Here is a 22498-nt window from a genome sequence, read left to right as displayed (position 1 = left end):
GTGTGCGTGCGTGTGTTTGCATGCTCGTGCATGCGTGGGTACGTGTGTGTGTGTGTGTGTGTGTGTGTGTGTGTGCGTGCGTGCGTGTAGAGAAAAAAACGCAAGGTTGACCTGAAATGTGGTCCACTCTCACAGAACTCGGCCTTAAACATTTGTTGAACTTTGACTTTGTTGATAGAGGGGCCTGAAATACACCCCAGGAGGTGTGGTAAGATACAAGCAGAACCAAAAGGAGACAGCTGTAAGAAACTCACACTGTTTCATTCACACATTACACAGTGGTCTATGGTGAGCCACGATCCTTATAGGGGAACCATATTGTATACAGCAAAAGCCCTACGCTATGCGGCACCATACAGTAAGCTAGCTAGGCAACCAACCAATAGGCTCGACATAGATATCTTGTTGCCCAATGAGATATCAAGACAGAGAGCTAAAGCAACATTCTCAGCTGCCTCCGAGGCTGCTGGGAGGTTTTCAACGAGCCGAGCCTTGGAGGGTTGCCCGTTCAGTAAGGTTGTTCTATCATTCCACCTCTTCTCCGCTCTCCCTCTCTAGTCCCCCTCCTCTCTCTCTCTCTCTCTCTCTCTCTCTCTCTCTCTCTCTCTCCATTTCCCACAGTGAGTCTTTTTATGCCCTCAAGCAGGAGCGCTGTGTACAACCTCTCTTTATTGGCTAGGGTCACGGACAGTTGCCAATAGCAACCTCGATTTCGATGGGGGTGGTGATGGGGTGGGGGAATTGGTGATGTCAGTTTGGCTATTTTGGAACGCAGAAGAAATAGTGTTGAAATGGGCGGTGTGGACATGGCGAGAGAGAGAAGAGGAAAGAGAGAGGGAGGAGAAGGAGGAGAGAGGGTGGAGAGGAAAGAGAGAGGGAGGAGAAGGAGAGAGGGAGAAGAGGAAAGAGAGAGGGAGGAGAGGGGGAGAGAGGGCCGAGGGCCTGTAGTGACAGAGAAAGAGAGTTCTTTCATTTCAGAACATGCTGTGCAAACAAGCTCCTCTTGCTTATGCACACACACACAGACACACACACACACACACACACACACACACACACACACACACACACACACACACACACACACACACACACACACACACACACACACACACAGAGAGAGAGAGATGCATGTTCAATGGGCTGCTTCTAAGCTTGTGATTAGTCATAATAGCAGCAGGATAAACAGCTAAAGGAAGTAACAGGCACTGAAGGAGGAGATACATATTTTATACTTTCTCAGTATTTTGTGTTTGACTCATAAAATGAACGACTTTCATCATCCTCGTAAACTGAAAGTGAAACCTTAGGGGTCTAGATAGCACCTTTTTTGTGAGTAGTGCTACTGACATGCTGTAGTATGACAGAACGGAGCAATGTTTCCACCGACCAGCACCGCCTTCCAGTCTAGGGGCACTAGAGAGAGACAGACAGCACATCTCTCTCTTTTCCACGTTCCAGTTTTCTTTCCTCTTATCTTCTGTTGCTCTTTCTCTCCCACTCCCTCTCTCTCTCTATTTCTTTGTCTCTCCCTCCATCATCCCTGCTCTCACCCCCGTTCTCTCCATCTCCCTCTCAAGGTGGAGGGGACACCAGTGTGGTGGACAGGCTGCTTGGCCAGCTGTCGTGGGGCCTTGTGGGTAACACATGGAGGTCAGAGGGCCCCAGATACTGTAGACACCACTACCAGGGGACCAACCTGGCTCCTCTCTCTCTCTCTCTCTCTCTCTCTCTCTAACTGCTGCTGTCCACTCTCTCCAGGACGCGTCACTCTGCCTGACCCTTGCAGGCAGCAACACCATTAGCTAACTGGACACTGATGTAGACAACCCACTGCCCTTGGATGGCTCTCCCTTAAATAATGCTGACCACATCACAATGTTGATCGAGCCTACGTTAGATAAGATCATGCTGCATTAAATACTATGTGGGCACCGTGTAAAGATTCCACTAAGCTGCATTTTAAAGGCCCGTGTCACAACTTCCTCCGAAGTTGGTGACTCTCCTTGTTCGGGCGGCGTTCGACATCACCGGCTTTCTAGCTGCCACCGATCTACGTTTCTTTTTCTATGTTGTTCTGTCTTGATTGTACACACATGGTTCCCATTACGTTATAATTTATTCCCTATTTAACCCTCTGGTTCCCACATGGTTTTGTGCGTGTTTGTTCTTTGTTTAGTGTTCAAGACTTCTGTGAGCTGGTGTGTTTTTCCCTGCGTGGAAATCATTGTTGTTTCTTTTCGAGTAAATTACGTCTTATACTTAGTTATGGGTCATGCGCCTGACTCCGTCCTAACCGCTGCACACTGACACTTGACAGAAACACGCATATGGAGTCAGCAGGTGCATCCAGTCCTCCGTTACCAGTGGAGGAGTGCATCCAGCAGCACGCGACGATGCTCCAAAATCTTGGCACAGCCATGGATCGCATGCTGCACACCATGGAGAGAGGGGGTTTTCCCACACCCCCATCAACTTCACCCCAACCCACACCGCTGTCCATCCCTCCGTCACCTGGACCCAGTGGGATTCGGCTCTCGCTCCCGAGGGCGTATGATGGGACGGCTGCCGGATGCCAGGGGTTCCTGCTGCAGTTGGAGCTCTACCTGGTGACCGTCCACCCGGCTCCCTCAGGATACGAGAGCGTGTCCGCCCTCATCTCCTGTTTGTCGGGTAAAGCGCTTGACTGGGCCAACGCCGAATGGGGAGGAATAGACGCAGCGTTGGTCCGCTATGAGGATTTTACCCGCCGCTTCAGGGCGGTCTTCGATCATCCACCTGAGGGAAGAGCGTTGGGGGAACGCTTGTTCCATCTGAGACAGGGGATGAGGAGCGCACAGGACTTCGCACTGGACTTCAGGACCCTGGCTGACAGCGCGGGATGGAATGAGAGGGCCCTGATCGACCATTACCGGTGTAGTCTACGTGAGGAAGTTTGTCGGGAGCTGGCTGCAGGGACACCACCCTTACCCTCGATCAGCTGGTGGATTTATCCATCCGGCTGGATAACCTGTTGGCCACCCGCGGACGTCCGGATCAGGGTCCGTCCATTCCATCCCCCAGCACCTCCGATCCTACACCTATGGAGCTCGGAGGTGCTGCTCTAAGGGTGACCGGAGGGGGGGCCGTTTCCTGCACCATCTGTGGCCGCAGAGGGCACACTGCTGGTCGGTGCTGGAGAGGTTCCCCAGGGAGTCGAGGCAGCAGGCAGGGCACTGGTGGATCATCCCAGGTGAGTAGGCACCCGACTCACCCAGAGCTCGCTGTTGCGCACATGTGTGTATGTATTGAATTTCCTGAGTTTTCCCCGCATGCCTAGCATAAGGCGCTAGTAGATTCAGGCGCAGCTGGGAACTTTATTGACCGTTCATTTGCACTTAGATTAGGGATCCCTGTTGTTCCTGTTGATGTGCCCTTCCCTGTACATGCCTTAGATAGTCGTCCTTTAGGGTCGAGCCTGATTAGGGAGGTCACAGCTCCACTATCTATGATAACACAGGAGGGAGAGAATTAGTCTCTTCCTGATCGATTCTCCTGCGTTTCCTGTGGTGTTGGGGCTTCCCTGGTTGGCTTATCATGACCCCACTTATTCGTGGCAATAGAGGGCTCTCATGGGATGGTCACGTCAGTGCTACGGGAGGTGTATAGGTGTTCCCATAGGTGCAACTACGGTGGAGAGTCCAAACCAGGTCTCCACCATGCACATCCCCCCTGAATATATAAATCTCCTGGTAGACGCAGCACTTCCCAGGAGTCATGTGTATCCTCTGTCTCAGGAGGAGATGGCGGCTATGGAAACATATGTCTTCGACTCTCTGGGACAAGGATACATTCGGCCTTCCACTTCACCTGCCCCCTCGAATTTCTTTTTTGTGAAGAAGAAGGATGGAGGTTTACGCCCGTGCATTGACTATAGAGGTATAAATCAGATCACGGTTAAGTACAGTTACCCGCTGCCTCTCATAGCCAGTGTGACAGAGTCATTGCACGGGGCGCGCTTCTTCACCAAATTGGATCTCAGGAGCGCTTACAACCTGGTGCGTATCCGGGAGGGGGATGAGTGGAAGACAGCATTTAGTACCACATCTGGGCACTATGAGTACCTCGTCATGTCGTACGGGTTGATGAATGCTCCATCAGTCTTCCAATCCTTTGTAGATGAGATTTTCAGGGACCTGCACGGGAAGGGTGTAGTGGTGTATATAGATGACATTCTAATATACTCCGCTGCACGCGCCGAGCATGTGTCCCTGGTGCGCAAGGTGCTTGGTCGACTGTTGGAGCATGACCTGTACGTCAAGGCTGAGAAATGTCTGTTCTTCCAACAGTCCGTCTCCTTCCTAGGGTACTCCCTGCCCGCGTCAGGGGTGGAGATGGAGAATGACCGCATTTCAGCCATGCGTAATTGGCCGACTCCAACCACGGTAAAGGAGGTGCAGCGGTTCTTAGGGTTTGCCAACTACTACCGGAGGTTTATCCGGGGCTTTGGTCAGGTAGCGGCTCCCATTACCTCCTTGCTGAAGGGGGGACCGGTGCGACTGCAGTGGTCAGCTGAGGCGGACAGGGCTTTTGGTCAACTGAAGGCTCTGTTTACCTCGGCTCCCGTGCTGGCTCATCCTGATCCCTCCTTGGCATTCATAGTAGAGGTGGACGCGTCCAAGGCTGGGATAGGAGCTGTGCTGTCTCAGCGCTCAGGTACGCCACCAAAGCTCCGCCGCTGTGCTCAGCCCGGCGGAGCAAAACTATGATATGGGGGACCGGGAGCTGTTGGCTGTTGTCAGGGCTCTGAAGGCATGGAGGCATTGGCTTGAAGGGGCTTAAACACCCTTTCCTCATTTGGACTGACCACCGCAATCTGGAGAACATCCGGGCGGCGAGGAGAATGAACCCTCTCCAGGCAAGGTGGGCCATGTTTTTCACCCGTTTTGTTTTCACCCTATCCTACAGACCAGGTTCCCAGAACGCTAAGGCAGACGCACTGTCCCAGATGTATGACACAGAGGAGCGGTCCACGGATCCCACTCCCATACTTCCGGCTTCTTGCCTGGTGGCACCGGTGATATGGGAGGTTGACGCGGACATCGAGCGGGTGTTACGTACGGAGCCCACTCCCACCCAGTGTCCCGTTGGGCGTCTGTACATTCCGTTTGATGTCCGTGATTGATTGATCTGTTGGGCCCACACCTCACCCTCCTCTGGTCATCCCGGCATCGGTCGGACAGTGCGCTCTCTTAGTGGGAAATACTGGTGGCCCACTTTAGCTAAGGACGTGAGGGTTTATGTTTCCTCCTGCTCGGTGTGCGCCCAGTGCAAGGCACCTAGACACCTGCCCAGAAGGAAATTACAACCCCTACCCATTCCACAACGGCCGTGGTCACAACTATCGGTGGATTTTGTGACGGATCTTCCTCCGTCACAAGGAAACACCACGATTCTGGTCGTTGTGGATCGGTTTTCTAAGTCCTGCCGTCTCCTTCCTTTGCCCGGTCTCCTTGCGGCCCTACAGACTGCGGAGGCCCTGTTTACACACGTCTTCCGGCACTACGGGGTGCCTGAGGATATAGTGTCTGATCGGGGTCCCCAGTTTACATCAAGGGTCTGGAGGGCGTTTATGGAATATCTGTGGGTCTCAGTCAGCCTGACATCACGGTTTCACCCCGAGACTAATGGGCAGGTGGAGAGAGTAAACCAGGATGTGGGTAGGTTTCTGCGGTCCTATTGCCAGGACCGGCCAGGGGAGTGGGCGGCTTCCATCCCCTGGACAGAGATGGCCCAAAACTCCCTCCGCCACTCCTCCACTAACCTGTCTCCGTTTCAGTGTGTACTAGGTTATCAGCCGGTCCTGGCACCGTGGCATCAGAGCCAGATCGAGGCACCTGCGGTGGATGAATGGTTTCGGCGCTCTGAGGAGACATTCGACGCTGCCCATGTGCACCTGCAACGGGCCATCAGGCGACAGAAGGCGAGTGCCGACCGCCACCGCAGTGAGGCCCTGGTGCACCGGGTCTGGCTCTCGACCCGAAACCTGCCCCTTCGCCTGCCCTGACCTGCCGGAAGCTGGGTCCGCGGTTTGTAGGGCCATTTAAAGTCCTGAGGAGACTGAACAAGGTATGTTATAGGTTACATCTTCCCCCTGATTACCGTACTAACCCCTCGTTCCATGTGTCTCTCCTCAGGCCAGTGGTGGATGGTCCGCTCCAGCAGTCTGAGGTGCGGGAGGTTCCTCCGCCCCCTCTAGACATCGAGGGGGCCCCGGCGTATACTGTGCGAGCCATCATGAATTCAAGGCGTCGGGCGAGGGGCCTTCAGTACCTCGTGGAGTGGGAGGGGTACGGTCCGGAGGAGAGATGCTGGGTGCCAGTGGAGGACATCCTGGACCCTTCCTTACTGCAGGAATTTCACCGTCTCCACCCGGATCGCCCTGCGCCTCGTCCTCCGGGTCGTTCCAGAGGCCGGTGTCGGCGCGCTGCTGGAGCCATGCGTAAAGGGGGGGTACTGTCACGACTTCCTCCGAAGTTGGTGCCTCTCCTTGTTCGGGTGGTCGACGTCACCGGCTTTCTAGCTGCCACCGATCTACGTTTCTTTTTCTATGTTGTTCTGTCTTGATTGTACACTACTGGTTCCCATTACATTATAATTTATTCCCTATTTAACCCTCTGGTTCCCACATGGTTTTGTGCGTGTTTGTTCTTTGTTTAGTGTTCAAGACTTCTGTGTGCTGGTGTGTTTTTCCCTGCGTGGAAATCATTGTTTCTTTTCGAGTAAAGTACGTCTTTTACTCAGTTATGTGTCCTGCGCCTGACTCCGTCCTAACCGCTGCACACTGACACTTGACAGCCCGTAGGCCATTTTTATGAGTAATTCAAGACAGAAGTATTTGACCCAAAGAGTGTGTAATTTGCAACCGCTAGGGATACTTAACCCAAAGTAAACCTGTGTGACAAATGAAAATCAAATAACAAAATAAATCCAAGAGAGAGAGGGGGGAGGGAGCGAGAGAGAGCAGAAACCAAATCCATAAACATATGAATCCCATGTATTAGTCAACACCATGTTTTGATTCCCTCACTGCTATGCAAACTCCTCCATTGTTAGTGTGGCCCGGCAGAGGATGCTACTGCCTGATGATGATGTCTAATCACCAACAAAGGGCCCCTGGCAAATGGGTCACGGCTTCAACGCTGCTCGAGGTGCACATAACCCATGTGACGTTAAAATGACCAGAGTGACGGAATAGCTCTACTGTGTGTGTGTCGGGGTGGGGGGAGTGGCTGTGTTACTCTTAGAGGGGGGGGGGGGGGGGGAAACGGACGTCCACACTTAGCTTAGTCGCTAAATATAGCACTACAGAGGGAAGCAGTGGCGACCCGGGCACGGCTAGTGGCTAACTGTCTCCCATGGCTAACTAGAGTAGCTTTAGCCTAGCGGTGGGTGACAGTGTGTTAGCTGTTTGGTAAGAAGAGCTATACTGGCCAGATGAGAGAGACATTAGAGTGCGCATTTTCTTCAGCCTACCACCCCATCTAGTAACAGCCTTGATGGTTGCTATGGAGATGACGTACTGCACTCTGAAAATTGCCCTTTTTACTTTGAGGATCTCAAGAAGGTTTTGAGGGATGGTTGGGTTTACTTACAATCCAAGCAGGAGGTCGAACATCTTAGCTTCTTTGATCTATTTTGGATAGGCCTATGACACATTCTCAGAATCCCTTGAAATCCCAAGTTATATGTCCAAATCCACATAACACTCTCTCAGACCAAAGACAGAAGGAGCTCAAGCTCGTCGTAGCTTTTAAGTACTATTTTGGATATTTTCCAATTTGCCAGTAGACAGCATTAATAGCCAAAAAAAAAAGGAGTTATTTGTCCAAATACGTCCAAATCCACATAACATGCTGTCAGACCGAACACTTAGCTCCCGAAATGAGTCAAGTAGCCTCCCCTCCATCTCCCTCAGAGGCTAGCATCTGCTGGCCCCATTTCTCCCCCATTTGTGATTAAAGCTTGAGGAACAGAAACAACAACAACAACAACACAGTAAAGGAGACAGCTAACAAGACAACAAAGCCAGGAGAGGACAGATAGCCGACGCACGTGCTCCCTCCCTAGAGCTCTGCTACCCGACCTGAGCCCGACAGGCCCCCGACATTAAACATGGGGTTTGGGGCGGGTAGGGGTGTTTTTTTCATCACTAACCAGGGAACGGGTAGGGCTGTGGTATCACTAAATTTATCAGTAACGTTTTGAAGCTGCGCAATTCAGTCCTGTCTGACTATCATATCATGGTGTCAGTAGTGCTTCAACCTCGTCACATATAAAACAGAGAAAATAATAACGTTGGGTTTTGTCTGAGTTTGAAGTGGTGGAAAAGTAGCTAACAGCTCACTGCTCGCTCATGTCTCATCACTGAGCAGCTCAAGCGGAGCCGTTGCTATGGATACTTACAGACTCAAAGCAGGCATGAGCAGAGTGCGGGCGAGTGGCAGACAGAGAGGAGCAGCTAATGGATTTACTAACAGAGGAAGTTATTGCTGATTTTGGGTTTCAGGCAGGGCCTTAAATGTGGCAGCATCGGGCCTGGGTAGGGTAAGGCCTGAATGTCGCACACATGGGTAGGGCTCAGGCTTAAAATTCATGCCCGTACAGGGCTCTATTCCTCCCTCCTTGCTCAGAATGTCGGTGTCCTCGCTATGGTAGTTCACTAGTCAATATGCTTAGCCGCTAATGCTAGCTTCCACGGCTGTGCGTCGTGACACCGATTCAAACAAACTGGATCTCCATCGGCCATGGGGTGTAGAGAGTAGTGTGGAGAAACCCCATTGGCAAAGGCAGAGTGAGGCTTTAGCCAAGAGAGAGGGACAGCGATGGGGGATCTCTGCAGTTATACCCGACTAGCAGTGGAGGGCATGTCATCGAGCGGGACTTGTTTTTTGTTGTTGTGTTGGTCACAATGGGAGATAAGAGGAGAAGAGACACGATATCAAACAAACAAACAACTGAGGTGGAGAGAAAAGAAGGGAAGGAGAGAGAGAGATGGGTTATGGAGAGAAACAGATGGGGGGAATTACATTGATCAAAACGGCAAAAGAAAGAATGATCAAAACAGAGAGATGATGACAAAGAGCTTGGTAGTGGGGTACTTTTCTCAGTATGAGTCCCGATACTGGTGGAAAGCCCAGATATGATTGGCTGTGCCCTTGTCAGTTACACAAACCTCCCATAAGCAAACTGAAATTGAGCCTCTACGTAAAACAACAAGATGCTTCCGTGATAGCAGAGATCTGGGTGCCGTTAAGATCAAACAACGTCGCACAGCCTTCTCAGAACCTAAGGGCATGTGGAAGGAAAACGGTTGAGTATTGGTATAGGTAAATTAGTGAGTCTTATCTGTTAGCTAATGCAACGTACCGCAATGCGCCTATGTGGAAGTGCCCTGTGTGTTTCTATGTTTGCGGATAGGCCATCTCTAAAAATAGTTATGTGGGAACTCCCTCAGTGCAAACATAGTACTGAAATTAGACACCTGTGTTTCGGGGGGCCATTCATAGTGACTCACATAGGCATATAGGGCTATGGAAGTGAACTACATGCTAGAACCTGTACAATGTACAACTACATGCAGGTCGGAAATATCTGATAACATTACATTTCCTAAGTCTAATGTTTCGTGTGAGAGTCTGACAGGTTTTCAACATGCTAAGTTCAAAGGTGAGTTCTTTACAGAAGTGGGACTGGATCTTTAACTCAGTGTTAGGTCTTACAGAGTTCGATATATCTGATATAACCTTATTTCATTAATCATCAAATTGGGATGATTTGTGTGTGTGTCAGACATCTACTGAACTTACCTAGTCCAAGGAGAGTCCTTGATAAAAAAAAAACCTGTGTGATACGGAAGCAGGCTATGCAGAAAGTCAAATAGAAATGTTGTCGACAAGGGGAGCATGTAAAAAAAAAATATCTATGAAGATTTAAATATGATTTAAATATAATTAGCATGTTAATGTTTTGTCACATAAACAGAATATTTGGGTGGATGAATGGGGAGAACATTTTTGTGACACGTCTTCAGAGCACGAAGGCTCTAACATACTCCCTCGCCTGTGCTCTTGTTGGGCCCAACAAACACACACACACACACACACACACACACACACACACACACACACACACACACACACACACACACACACACACACACACACACACACACACACTGCAGACGTCTCAAGCAAGCAGTCAAAATTATTTAAAGTACTACTTAAGTCGTTTTTTGGTGTATCTGTACTTGACTTTACTATTTCCATTTTTGTCAACTTTTACTTGACTACATTCCTAAAGAAAAGCATGTACTTTTTACTCCATACATTTTCCCTGACACCCAAAAGTACTCGTTACATTTTGAATGCTCAGCAGGACAGGAAAATGGTCCAATTCACGCACTTATCAAGAGAACATCCCTGGTCATCTCTCCTGCCTCTGATATGGCATACTCATGAAACACACATTCCTCCTGGAGTGTGCTCCTGGATATCTGTAAATTAAAAAAAACAAGAAAATGGTGCTGTGTGGTTTGCTGAATATAAGGAATTTGAAATGATTTATACTTTCACTTTTTGATAATGGGGCAGCAGGTAGACTAGTGGTTAAAGCGATGGGCCAGTAACCAAAATGTTGCTAGACCGAATCCCCGAACTGACAAGGGAAAAATCTGTCGTTCTGCCCCTGAACAAGGCAGTTAAGCCACTGTTCCCTAGGCAGTCATTATGATTAAGAATTTGTTCTTAACTGACTTGCCTAGTTAAATAAAGGTTAAATTCAAAAATATATATATTTAAGTATATTTTAGCAATAAGATTTACTTTTGATACTTAAGTATATTTAAAACCAAATACTTTGACTCAAGTAGTATTTTACTGGGTGACTTCACTTTTACTTGAGACATTTCCTATTAAGACATCTTTACTTTTACTCAAGTATGACAATTGTGTACTTTTTCCACACACACACACCCACTCCTTCTTTGCACTCCTTCCTTGCATCAACGTCTCTATTCAAGCTTCCTCTCGTCATCACCTCTGTTCTGGCCTTGCTTCAACCAGCCACCGTCTTCTCCGCCGTCAAGTGCGTCTGTCTGACGCTTCTGCTTTGTATCACGCGGGGTCCTTGTGACTATCAAAACACTCTGTCCTCTTTCAAAAGACACCTCTCTCTTAACGACATTTACACTTCTTACTGAATCACACCGCCGGACACAGTGTTTACTGGCTCTGCGTCGCTGCTTCTGAATTACTTCATCTTTGCCTGACTGAGCGTGTAGACTCACGCTTTTTCCATTGAGTCAGAGCGCTAGCCAGTAAACACTACACATGCCTTCCAATGGGAAAAACAAGGGAGAGCGTATGGGAACTTACTGGATCTATTGACATTGCTCTGGGTTGGTTAGTCAGTGACACAATTTACTGCCTGCATTGTTTTAATGAACTTTAAATAAGAAGAAGAAGCGGCCATTACACTGACAAAGTGCACAGCGTAGAATGTGAATAGCATTGGCGCCATCATTTCCATTGCAGTGTGCGTCAGTGTAGTATGGGTGCATGATGCGTGTCTTCTTCATTGGTGTGTTGATGAATGCCGGCTTGCTCGAGGCGGGAGAAACCGGAAAAGGACAACATGGCAGTGGAGTAGGTTGATTCCAGGAAGAAGAAGATGTGGCATTTCATTGTGTCAGATAGAGTGACAGATGAATTGCTTACAGCAGCTCAAGGTTATGTCTACTTGATCTCAGTTTCATAAAAACCCTTCATTTTTATAGATTCTGCATGAGGAAATGACTTACTTCCTGTACAAATCAATCATAGAAAGAGATTGCAAAATATGCAGTCTTGCATAACAGCTTGGTGTGTGATGCACAGAAGGCTAACTGTCAGTGTTATGCCATTCATCCAACATCCACCACAGACTCTGCAACCATCCACCCTGGCCATACTCGGGAACAAACACCCTAGAATGTACTGGGTTCAGAACAGTGTACCGTTGTCCGAGAGCACGGAGTTTGGATCACCGTTCCATGCTCCTTCACTCCCTCCCTCGCGGGTTGGGCTGCGTTACAAATGACAGAGCCCTATCAAAGGTAGTGCACTATATAGGGAAAAGGGTGACATTTGGGATGCACCCCTCGGTGTCTTAAGCCAGGTGCACAGTACACGACTTTCAAAATCCTAACATCACATTAAACGTCTTTCCTGTATTTTTTTTCCGTCTTGCCAACGTAATGGTGCTCACACTAATTGATGTGGCACAGATGGAGGTCACACACTAGAAGATTCTTCACTTGGTCGTGATGATTCTCGATGCCCCGCTGTCTCGCCAAAACAACGTGACGATGTGATTAGATTTAATGTAACTACAACGAGTTGTGGCACAAAGCAGCCTCATAAACGTTTTCACTCAGACGTTCACGCTTGCCATACAAAGTTGAAATATCTAGCCAATACATTTTGCATTGAATAACACCGGTAGTGAACTTCAGAGCTGTAACAATTTGATGCTTTGGCTTTGGTTAAAGGCAAGTACAAACACATACTAGTAGTAGTTATCACTCCTGCTGGAGAGTCTACACATTCTGGGTGATGTGATGCAACATCATCATCTCACTGGCTTCTTCTCTGGCGAGCTCTCATTGGCTACTGCTAATCACCGTTCTCAAAACTTACCATTACATATCTCACACTACAAGTGCATTGCAGATTTGGGGTCGATAAAATAAAACATGTTTGAAAATATCGGTCTAGGTCTAGGACCACTCAAAAGACGAGATCGGTAGCCCTCATATTGCGTCTCTGATCCGCTAACTTTAAACCAGCATCGGTAACAGCCGCGCGCCTCGAGTAGTCAACGACATGAGGTTTTTGTCTCCGTTCTCAAAAACTTGTCTGGGACAAGTAAATCGGGGACAAAATCCTGTAGTGTTCACCTGGCTTTAGCCGTCCCGCATGCCAGTGCAGGAACCCGACGAGGCGGAAGGTTCCATGTGCGTATCCATTTCTCCACGCGTTCCTGCCCCTGACATACTTGCAGGGATAGGATCTCGTTAATCCAGAGGTAAGATGAATGACGGCACTGTGTGTCTGAGTGTTGGGGGGGGGGACCAGAGGGGGGTAGGCAGAAGGGAAACGAGTCCCTGGCGGGCAGTGATGCAGTCAGCTAGGCACAAAGACTGGCTCAGTCCTCAGTCCTGCTCTCACAAACGGGCAAATTAAATAGATAAATACATACAGTGCATATCCTGCTTGGGCCCTGTATGCAATCTTATATCATCATGAAGTATTTGAGACCGTGATCTTAATCTTCCATGATCTTATGATCTTAAACCTTGTATAAAAATGGAAGAATTTAGTATTTGAAATTGTGATCTTCATCTTGACACTTGTAGTGGTCGTGTCATATTAGGGTTCCACCCACTGTTGTTCATGCGATATGGATGGATTTGCATATAAATGGCACGGAATGCGGGCTAGGTCAAAGGTCATAGAGGTAGAGCATGTCAATATGGAGGGTGTAGATCTGGATACTACTAGATTGAAGCCTTGACTAAAGTGCACTTCAGTCTTCTGTGCCTGTCTCTTCTGTTTTGGCAAGGAAAAGGTGAAGGATCCAGGTGGATATGTGCTTGTCAATACCGCTTGAAAGCATGGCCAGGGACAAAGGGGAACTTCTGTGAGTTATCAAAATGCTCACTGAAATAGTCAGGCAAAAATGCATTATGCGACATTGCTCAGAATTCCTTCATATCTAATGCTCTACTCTTGCTCATCTCCCCAGGGCTGAAAGAAATCACTCACTAACTTCCCAGACATGATCCAACCAACCATGAGCTCCAAAAAGAGACAAGCTTCTGGCCTATCAGATTCACGGTCCCTAATAAAAAAAACTGACAATGCAGTAATGATGTAACCACCCCACCCCTTAGTCGCCTGAGTTTGATTTATTAGGATCCCAATTAGCTGACGCCATTGGAGACAGATAGTCTTACTGGGGTGCGGCACATGACGAAAAAGAGATTACAGACAAAATACTTTACAATTTACATACGTTTAAAAACATTAACATTTAGTGTGTGTGTGTGTGCGCGCGCATCTATCATTTACACATAAACTCAGCAAAAAAAAGAAACGTCCTCTCACTGTCAACTGTGTTTATTTTCAGCAAACTTAACATGTGTAAATATTTGTATGAACATAACAAGATTCAACAACTGACAAATAAACTGAACAAGTTCCACAGACGTGACTAACAGAAATGGAATAATGTGTCCCTGAACAAAGGGGGGTCAAAATCAAAAGTAACAGTCAGTATCTGGTGTGGCCACCAGCTGCATTAAGTACTGCAGTGCATCTCCTCCTCATGGACTGCACCAGATTTGCCAGTTCTTGATGTGAGATGTTACCCCACTCTACGACCAAGGCACCTGCAAGTTCCCGGACATTTCTGGGGGGAATGGCCCTAGCCCTCACCCTCAGATCCAACAGGTCCCAGACGTGCTCAATGGGATTGAGATCCAGGCTCTTCGCTGGCCATGGCAGAACACTGGCATTCCTGTCTTGCAGGAAATCACACACAGAACGAGCAGTATAGCTGGTGGCATTGTCATGCTGGAGGGTCATGTCAGGATGAGCCTGCAGGAAGGGTACCACATGAGGGAGGAGGATGTCTTCCTTGTAACGCACAGCAATGACAACAAGCTCAGTCCGATGATACTGTGACACACTGCTCCAGACCATGACAGACCCTCCACCTCCAAATCGATCCCGCTCCAGAGTACAGACCTCGGTGTAACGCTCATTCCTTCAACGATAAACGCGAATCCGACCATCACCTCTGGTGAGACAAAAACGCGACTCGTCAGTGAAGAGCACTTTTGCCAGTCCTGTCTGGTCCAACGATGGTGGGTTTGTGCCCATAAGCGACGTTGTTGCCGGTGATGTCTGGTGAGGACCTGCCTTACAACAGGGCTACAAGCCCTCTGTCCAGCCTCTCTCAGCCTGTTGCGGACAGTCTGAGCACTGATGGAGGGATTGTGCGTTCCTGGTGTAACTCGGGAAGTTGTTGTTGCCATCCTGTACCTGTCCCGCAGGTGTGATGTTCAGATGTACCGATCCTGTGCAGGTGTTGTTACACGTGGTCTGCCACTGCAAGGATGATCAGCTATCCGTCCTGTCTCCCTGTAGCGCTGTCTTAGTCCTCATGCCTCCTTGCAGCATGCCTAAGGCACGTTCCCGCAGATGAGCAGGGACCCTGGGCATCTTTTGGTGTTTTTCAGAGTCAGTAGAAAGGCCTCTTTAGTGTCCTAAGTTTTCATAACTGTGACCTTAATTTTCTACCGTCTGTAAGCTGTTAGTATCTTAACGACCGTTCCACAGGTGCACGTTCATTAATTGTTTATGGCTCATTGAACAAGCATGGGAAACAGTGTTTAAACACTTTACAATGAAGATCTGTGAAGTTATTTAGATTTTTACGAATTATCTTTGAAAGACAGGGCCCTGAAAAAGGGAATTCACTTTTTTTTCTGAGTTTACATGAACAACTAGGGGACGTAAAATGGACATACTCTCTTCAGGGGATCATAAAAAAGGACACCCGCTTCCAGAGATGATGACCCCAGACACAATGACATCACAGAGCAATAATACAGTGATGCTTTGTGGGTAGTAAGAATATTGTTCTAATTTCTTACATTGCAGTGGGTAGGGAAAGAATGGTCAAATAATGTATCTATACTGTACTGTATGAGAAACTCAATACACATAGGCCTACTGGTCTTCTGCATGGCTCAATGGCACAATGATGAGGCATGCTTGGAAGAACATGATCAGCTGCCTGTCAATGCAAGAGAGTTACAAGGAACTGTGACCCCACAATTGATCTGCAGATACCCCCAACACACAAACACAAACTAGCTAAATCTTCCCCTATGACCCCAGAATGTTGATTCTCAAAACACGCTCAGAACCCTGCACTCATCCACACACACTTCCTTCCTCCGGCCAGGCTCAGCGAGACAGACAGTGATAACAGCACAGTCACACGCGGGAAATCAAATGCAGCTGGTCGCCTGGTCAACAAACGGAGGCCATCTGACGGAGACCAGATGGACAGAGACACCGAGGCATGGTGAAGATTGACTCTTTCCTGTATCTGGTCTGGAGGCCCTCAGAGCCAAACAGAAGACTCATATAAAGTACTCGTATGCTGAACTCATATAGAAGTGATGTAGGCCTATAGAAGCAGATCTCATGTACAGTAAAGTACTTGCTTAATATCAACACTGTAAGGGCCTTGCAGAATAACCCATACACAGTTCCTATATAAAGAACTCGTATAGAAGTGGAACACAGAACTCGTATAAGGTGTGCTCATATGAATGTATATCGTGCTCATTCTCATCACTGTAGCCTACTCGACATTGTAGTCTGTTACAAAAGAAGTTTGTTTGTGATCATGTACTGATGTCGTATCTTAATTTGATCATCCTGTTGTTGCAGGAATTTTCTTTCACAGCAGGAAATGCAAACTTGTAGTGGTTTAAAAGGTTTAAAATGGCTTCTAAAGTTTGTGTAATTTCCACATAAATATGTCAGTCCTGATTAGCCCTAACGAAAAATGTATCAACCCCTAAAAAAAAATGTATATATAATATACATATCCACATATATACACATGGACTCTACAAGGTGTTGAAAGTGTTCCACGCGGATGCTGGCTCATGTTGATTCCAATGCTTCCCACAGTTGTGTCAAGTTGGCTGGATGTCCTTTGGGTGGTGGACCATTATTGATTCACATGGCAAACAGTTGAGGGTGAAAAAAACTGGAAGCACTGCAGTTCTTGACACACTCAAGCCAGTGAGCCTGGCACCTACTACCATACCCAATTCAAAGACACTTAAATATGTTGTCTTGCCCATTCGACCTCTGAATGGCACGCATACACAATCCATGTCTCAATTGTCTCAAGGCTTAAAAATATCTTCATCTACACTGATTGAAATAGTAGATTTAACAAGTGACATCAATAAGGTATCATAGCTTTCACCTGGATTCACCTGGTCAGTCTATTTCATGGAAAAGGCAGGTGTTCCTAATGTTTTGTACAGTCAGTGTAAATATCCACATAATAATTGACATTTCCTGTTGCTCCAGGATTCTTGTCCTGCTGTGAGAAACTGAGTCGAATTTAGACACTGCATCTGTACCGCTCATTGTGTCCAATGTTTACTTCACAAACACTCTTGAATAATTTGCACAATTCAACAGTGGGAGTCAGTGTGAGGGGGTTTTGAAATTCAGAATTAGCTGTACAATTGGACAGTAAAGTGGTACTGGGTTATTTGTATAGATGATATGAATGTATGGACAACATTAGAACTAACCAGGGCTTTATTTCACTTGACATTTCTCTCTGCATTCTGGGTTGTCTTGGTAGGCTACACACCACATCAACTTAATTGACCAGGGGGTTGGAGATGGGTAGGATCTAGCACAAGTAAAACAGCAGCATATCTGCTGTAAGTGTTCAGTTAATCTGTCATTTTTTAGATGAGATATGGTCAAAATGCTAAATAAAAGAGAATGACTGCATTTTGGACAGTCCAAAACCTATTGAAATTATAATGTCAGATCATCATCAGATATCATGGCCCCATTCATATTCAAATTAGACGAATTTCCAAAAAATGTGTCCAGACATTTATCCTGGTAGAACTCTACAGGAGCATGTTTCGAGGTGGACGCAACAGGTGGACACATGAGTTCCTGACCGATGGCGGAATAAAACAACTGCGCAAGAAGACTTCATACCATGCAGATAGATGTATGACATGTTTCACTTACACAAACGCATGGTAGATGAACGCCCAGGCTCGTGGTCTCTCCAGCACGTTGTACAGTAAATTTTGCAGCCTTCGGTAACGGACGTTTCTCCGGCCGCTCTGAGCGCTGTATATGAGCGGCTTTCCCAGCAGGCTGAGCCGGGCTCCCTTGTTTCCCCTCAGGCTCTCCGAACCCCCGGCACCTGTAGCACTGGAGGCCGACAGCAAACCGTCCCCGGCACTGGCGTTGTTCATCATCCTTCGGCCGGACTCCACATCCTTCAAGTCATAGCCCTCGGCGCGGTGGCCCGGAGAAGTTTTCATCCAGAGCCCCGTGCCGCCTTCATCTCCGCTGTGGTTGCGGGGCATGGCATCACCAAGGCGGGCATGAAGTGCTGATGTGCAAAGGTCCTCTGGGGCATGCGTGGCTGTCTTGGAGGTGTAGATGTGGAGCTCTCTGAATGAACAGAAAATTAAGTATTCCAGCTCCTTGTATTTAGATATGAAACCATAGCCAAGGCACGCTGTTTAACCCGTCTGTGTTTTGACCGCCCTCTTTCGCCCTGTCAACCATCAGCACTCCACATGCAGTGTAGGGTTTCCACAGCTGTGTGTCCCCTGCGCGTAAACGAAATGCACTACGCCCGCAATTCTTCTGTGGGCGCGTCTTGAGGACCAGTTCCAACAAATTGTCACCACTATCCCAGGTAGTTTAAAGGGGAGATGTAGTCAGCACGACACGGGTGAACGCACTCGGCTCGTATGGTTTTGCATAAACACACAGGAAGTGAATTTCTCCGGCGAAAGGCGACTTTCTCATCAGTGCGATGAGCTCAGCCTGTTGCTTCCAATATAAATGTCCGCGGCGGAGGCGCACGATGATGGCTGGGGCCAGCCGATACGGCGCATTAAATGCTAATGAGAACGCACCACTCGAATTGTTTCCAATTGAAGCATTTGTCAACGTATTGATGACAATTCCGTATCTTCAAATATTTTCGAGTCAGCATATCCTCGTTCCTCGTGCTTGGAAACTGGTAGTATAAGCTCAGCTAGCCTCGGAGTCCTTGGTGATTGAGAGATGTTTCATTGTCAATTGAGCGCTTGAAACACAAGTCGCACTGAAAACCACGATTTTATTCAGGTGGCACTCAATTTCCCTTTAGGCAAAAACGATGCAAATAACTAAAGTGAAAAATTACGAGACTCAATTTGAATGCTCTATTAAGTAGGCCTAGTCTATAGCTTAATGCATTTTCCATTCAGATGTGAAAATATATTCCATTCGATGGAAAAATTAAACCGCAAACGGATGACATGTGTATATCTAGACTACAGTAGCCTACACAGATGAAAAAGTCGTTCTGAATTCCACCCGCCGACGCGCCACCCAAAACGACATTAGACTATAGGAAAAATAATCATTATGAGCGTCTGGGATTTATTCATAATTATGTGAAGAATTCCCACTTATCAATATCCCCTCTTCCCCCCCTCTCTTAGTTCTCTGTCTGCAGCTACTAACACCATGACCACGTGACATGGCCCGAAATAAAATACCGAGACGCGGTGCAGTATAATAACCCACACATTGGATAGGTTGTTAATGTCTTATACATTTCCCAATTACTAAAATGATAGACGTGGTTGATCTTCCAACACAAATAGTTAACAAATGAATGGGGGGTTGGAGAACTTGGTTAGTTCATTTTGTTCAACCAAAAACAGACAGATCCATTGTTCATTCTTACTGAATGGTCGATGCTGCAAGATGTTGTTTTGCTGTAAAACTGTTGGCTGTAGAGGAAGTTGTGACATGTGGCTTATTATTTTCTCATTCAGTGAACACACATTTCCTGTCTTTACCGCAAGCGCTGCGGTAGAAAAGCAGTCGCTGTAGTATTCAATACTGCAATAGCACTTCTCAGAACCAGAACATGCTTGTCTATAGCTTGGTCTCAGATCTGTTTCTGCTCTTGCCAACACTCAATTGCTCACTGACAGGCCTAACACAATGAAGTTAGCATGATAGCACATTAAGACTGGGTGGCAAGTAGCCTAGTGGTTGGGCCAGTAACAGAAAGGTTGCTGTTTCGAATCCCTGAGCTGACTAGGCAAGGTGCCCTAATTGCTCTTTTAAGTCTCTCTGGATAACAGCGTCTGTAAAAATTTAGGTTACTATAGAGCTTATTCCATATGTTTTGTCATCATGTAGGCTGTTTTTGGACATACTGAATTTAAGTGCTGACCATGCAGGGACAACACTCGTTTTGATGGCAGAAAGATCATTAAATGACATAAAGGAAAGAGGGGACAATGGAGGATATTCTCTGGATGACAGCAGGCTCTGTCGTAGCATGAGAGCCTGTAAGCGATAGCACCCTGTCAAAGAGTGTGTGTGTGTGTCTGTGACCTAACTACATAGCTCTGACCCTTAGACAGGTCTGCACACACATAGATCTTTCTACTAGAGGTTAGCGCCTCTGTCCTTCCAATCCACCCTCTCCAGAATTGCATACAGTATATCAGGTGCGGACTGGGACTAGAACTCAGCCCTGACATTTCTAACACACCGGCCCATTTATTCCCTTGAGGCCCCCATTATTAGCCAGATAATGATCATTTTGCACAAAATACCCAAGTTAGACAGGCCCACTGGGCTACAAATTGACCAGCCCATCTGGCATTTGCCCGAAATGCCAGAAGGCCAATCCGTCCCTGCAGTTTATGATGGGCAAACAGAGATAAACTCCATCCGTACACTGATGATCCTCTGACAAAACTACACCATCTGCTGGTGAATACTAGTTAGTTACTCAGTAGGTAATTATATTGCACCATCTCGGAAACCATCATTGTTCCCCACAAAGAATTCGGGGAGGGGACTGTGGATCTGTCTCCATCCGTTTGTTAAAACGTTAAAACGTTAGTCACATGCGGTATCTCAGACAGCACTGGGCCGATTTTGACCAAACTTGGGTGAATGATGCATCTTGCCATAAAGAGCCGGCCTTGTTTTGAAGTGCTTGTTTTGAAGTGACATGAATTTACTGTAACTGTTTTCTGGCTGTTTGTTTGACTATATTCTTGAAAACCGCAATTCAGACACTATGCATCAGTTATGACACAGTAGGATGGTGTTTGAATTATGCATGGGAAGTGGATTGAGTAATTGAATCTAAACTAAACGATACAATCAATGCATTTTTTCTTGACAAATGATTTCAACCGAAACTCAGTATGCTGTAAATGCATCCCTTTTTTCTAAATCTAGTTATCGTTGCAACTGGGATATGGGGTGCACCAGTTTCCTGTGCCAAGCCCAATTTCCTGTACCTTCTGAGGGCCTCTTACTCCTAAGAAGGTGTCAGTAGATGGTTCTTAAAGCTGTATATACCTCAGTACTGTACATGCAGTGAAAACTCAACATATCTCAATAATTCAAAACCCTCAAAGCAGAGTGCACACAGATCTAACATCAGAGAACCCTAACCTGAATCTTAACATTCTCCATTTAGGAGGATTCTAAGTATCTGACCGTGCATGAGTGGTTCGAGGGAACATCTACTCACTCTTCTGAACACGTAATCCAACGGGAGGATGCTTGATGCAGAATGTAGGCTAGCTGGGCCGTTCCCAAACTATTTCCCCCTCAATGCACAGAGCAAAGAGGAAGTCAACATAATGAAAATAATGAACGTGATTATATTTCCGTTTTTCTCTGTGCGTTCTATTACTGATGAACCATAAAGATCATCATCATTTGGCCCTTAATGGAAGAGGTCACTTCCTGGAAGCTGGAAGACAAGTATCTTGACTGTATTATACTGTATGTTCTCTGGTCTTCACACACACACACACACACACACACACACACACACACACACACACACACACACACACACACACACACACACACACACACACACACACACAGGTCATGAGCTCTGATCCAGCGACAAGGGGCAGGGGCTAGATTGCCTGCAGATGTTGTTTCGGGCGGCCCTCTGCTTTCTTAACGAGAGGATGTAGAACATAAATCTCCGGGGTCCATGTTGCCATGTGTCCTATAAGAGGTCAAACGAGAGGGCATTTTGGTACAACTTCCCCTTTCAGTGAGAGAAACCAATGTAGTCAGGGATGAAGGAACTATTTGAAGGAACTATTTTACAGAGTCAAAGCGGTGCTGCAGAGTTTTCTATGCAAAGTTGAAAACATTCATAGACTTGTTTGCGCCATTATTTTACTTACTCCACTTCTCCCCAAAAATACTTGCGTTACACTTTTTTGGTAAAAAGATGTGGTCAGAGAAAGTAAATGTACTTTTCATATTCTGAGGGAACTCGCACACACCAAAGACAACAGTTAGAAAAGGGGACACCCTTCCTTGTAATGTTAGAAATGATTAAGGACTGACTGATTAGGTGGGGACTGGCAGAACTAGAGCACGCCTTGTGCCTTTTTTTATTCTTTATAACATTGACTTAGTGGTGTTGCCATGATAGTACAAAAATAAAACGTCATTTATCAGTGTAGGTACTTGGTATAGAGAAGGGGGAAGACACCCTATCCCCCTTAGGAAAGGAGTAGTGTAGCAACCTTAAGCCAACACCTAGCGAGCTCGTT

At 47.1% G+C, this 22498-nt stretch overlaps 1 protein-coding gene across 4 annotated transcripts in view; it reads right to left on the bottom strand.

The window, feature by feature from the left end:
• The window catches only part of LOC106564707 (potassium voltage-gated channel subfamily KQT member 5-like), a 131742-nt gene extending 112383 nt beyond the window's left edge, over nucleotides 1-19359 (bottom strand). For 2 of the 4 annotated variants that reach the window (XM_014130982.3, XM_014130986.3), the window contains exon 1: nucleotides 17895-19357. In XM_014130982.3, coding sequence (XP_013986457.3) covers nucleotides 17895-18241 — 347 coding nt within the window. In that variant the 5' untranslated portion in view covers nucleotides 18242-19357. Of the gene's footprint in view, nucleotides 1-17894 lie in introns of all 4 variants that reach the window. The other 2 variants (XM_014130980.3, XM_014130985.3) reach the window with 2 other exon arrangements.
• Nucleotides 19360-22498: the final 3139 nt, after the last annotated feature.

Source organism: Salmo salar, chromosome 12 (genome assembly GCF_965601325.2).
Source record: "Salmo salar chromosome 12, fSalSal1, whole genome shotgun sequence".
In the NCBI taxonomy this organism is placed as follows: domain Eukaryota; kingdom Metazoa; phylum Chordata; class Actinopteri; order Salmoniformes; family Salmonidae; genus Salmo; species Salmo salar.
This window is presented reverse-complemented; position numbering and strand designations above follow the sequence as displayed.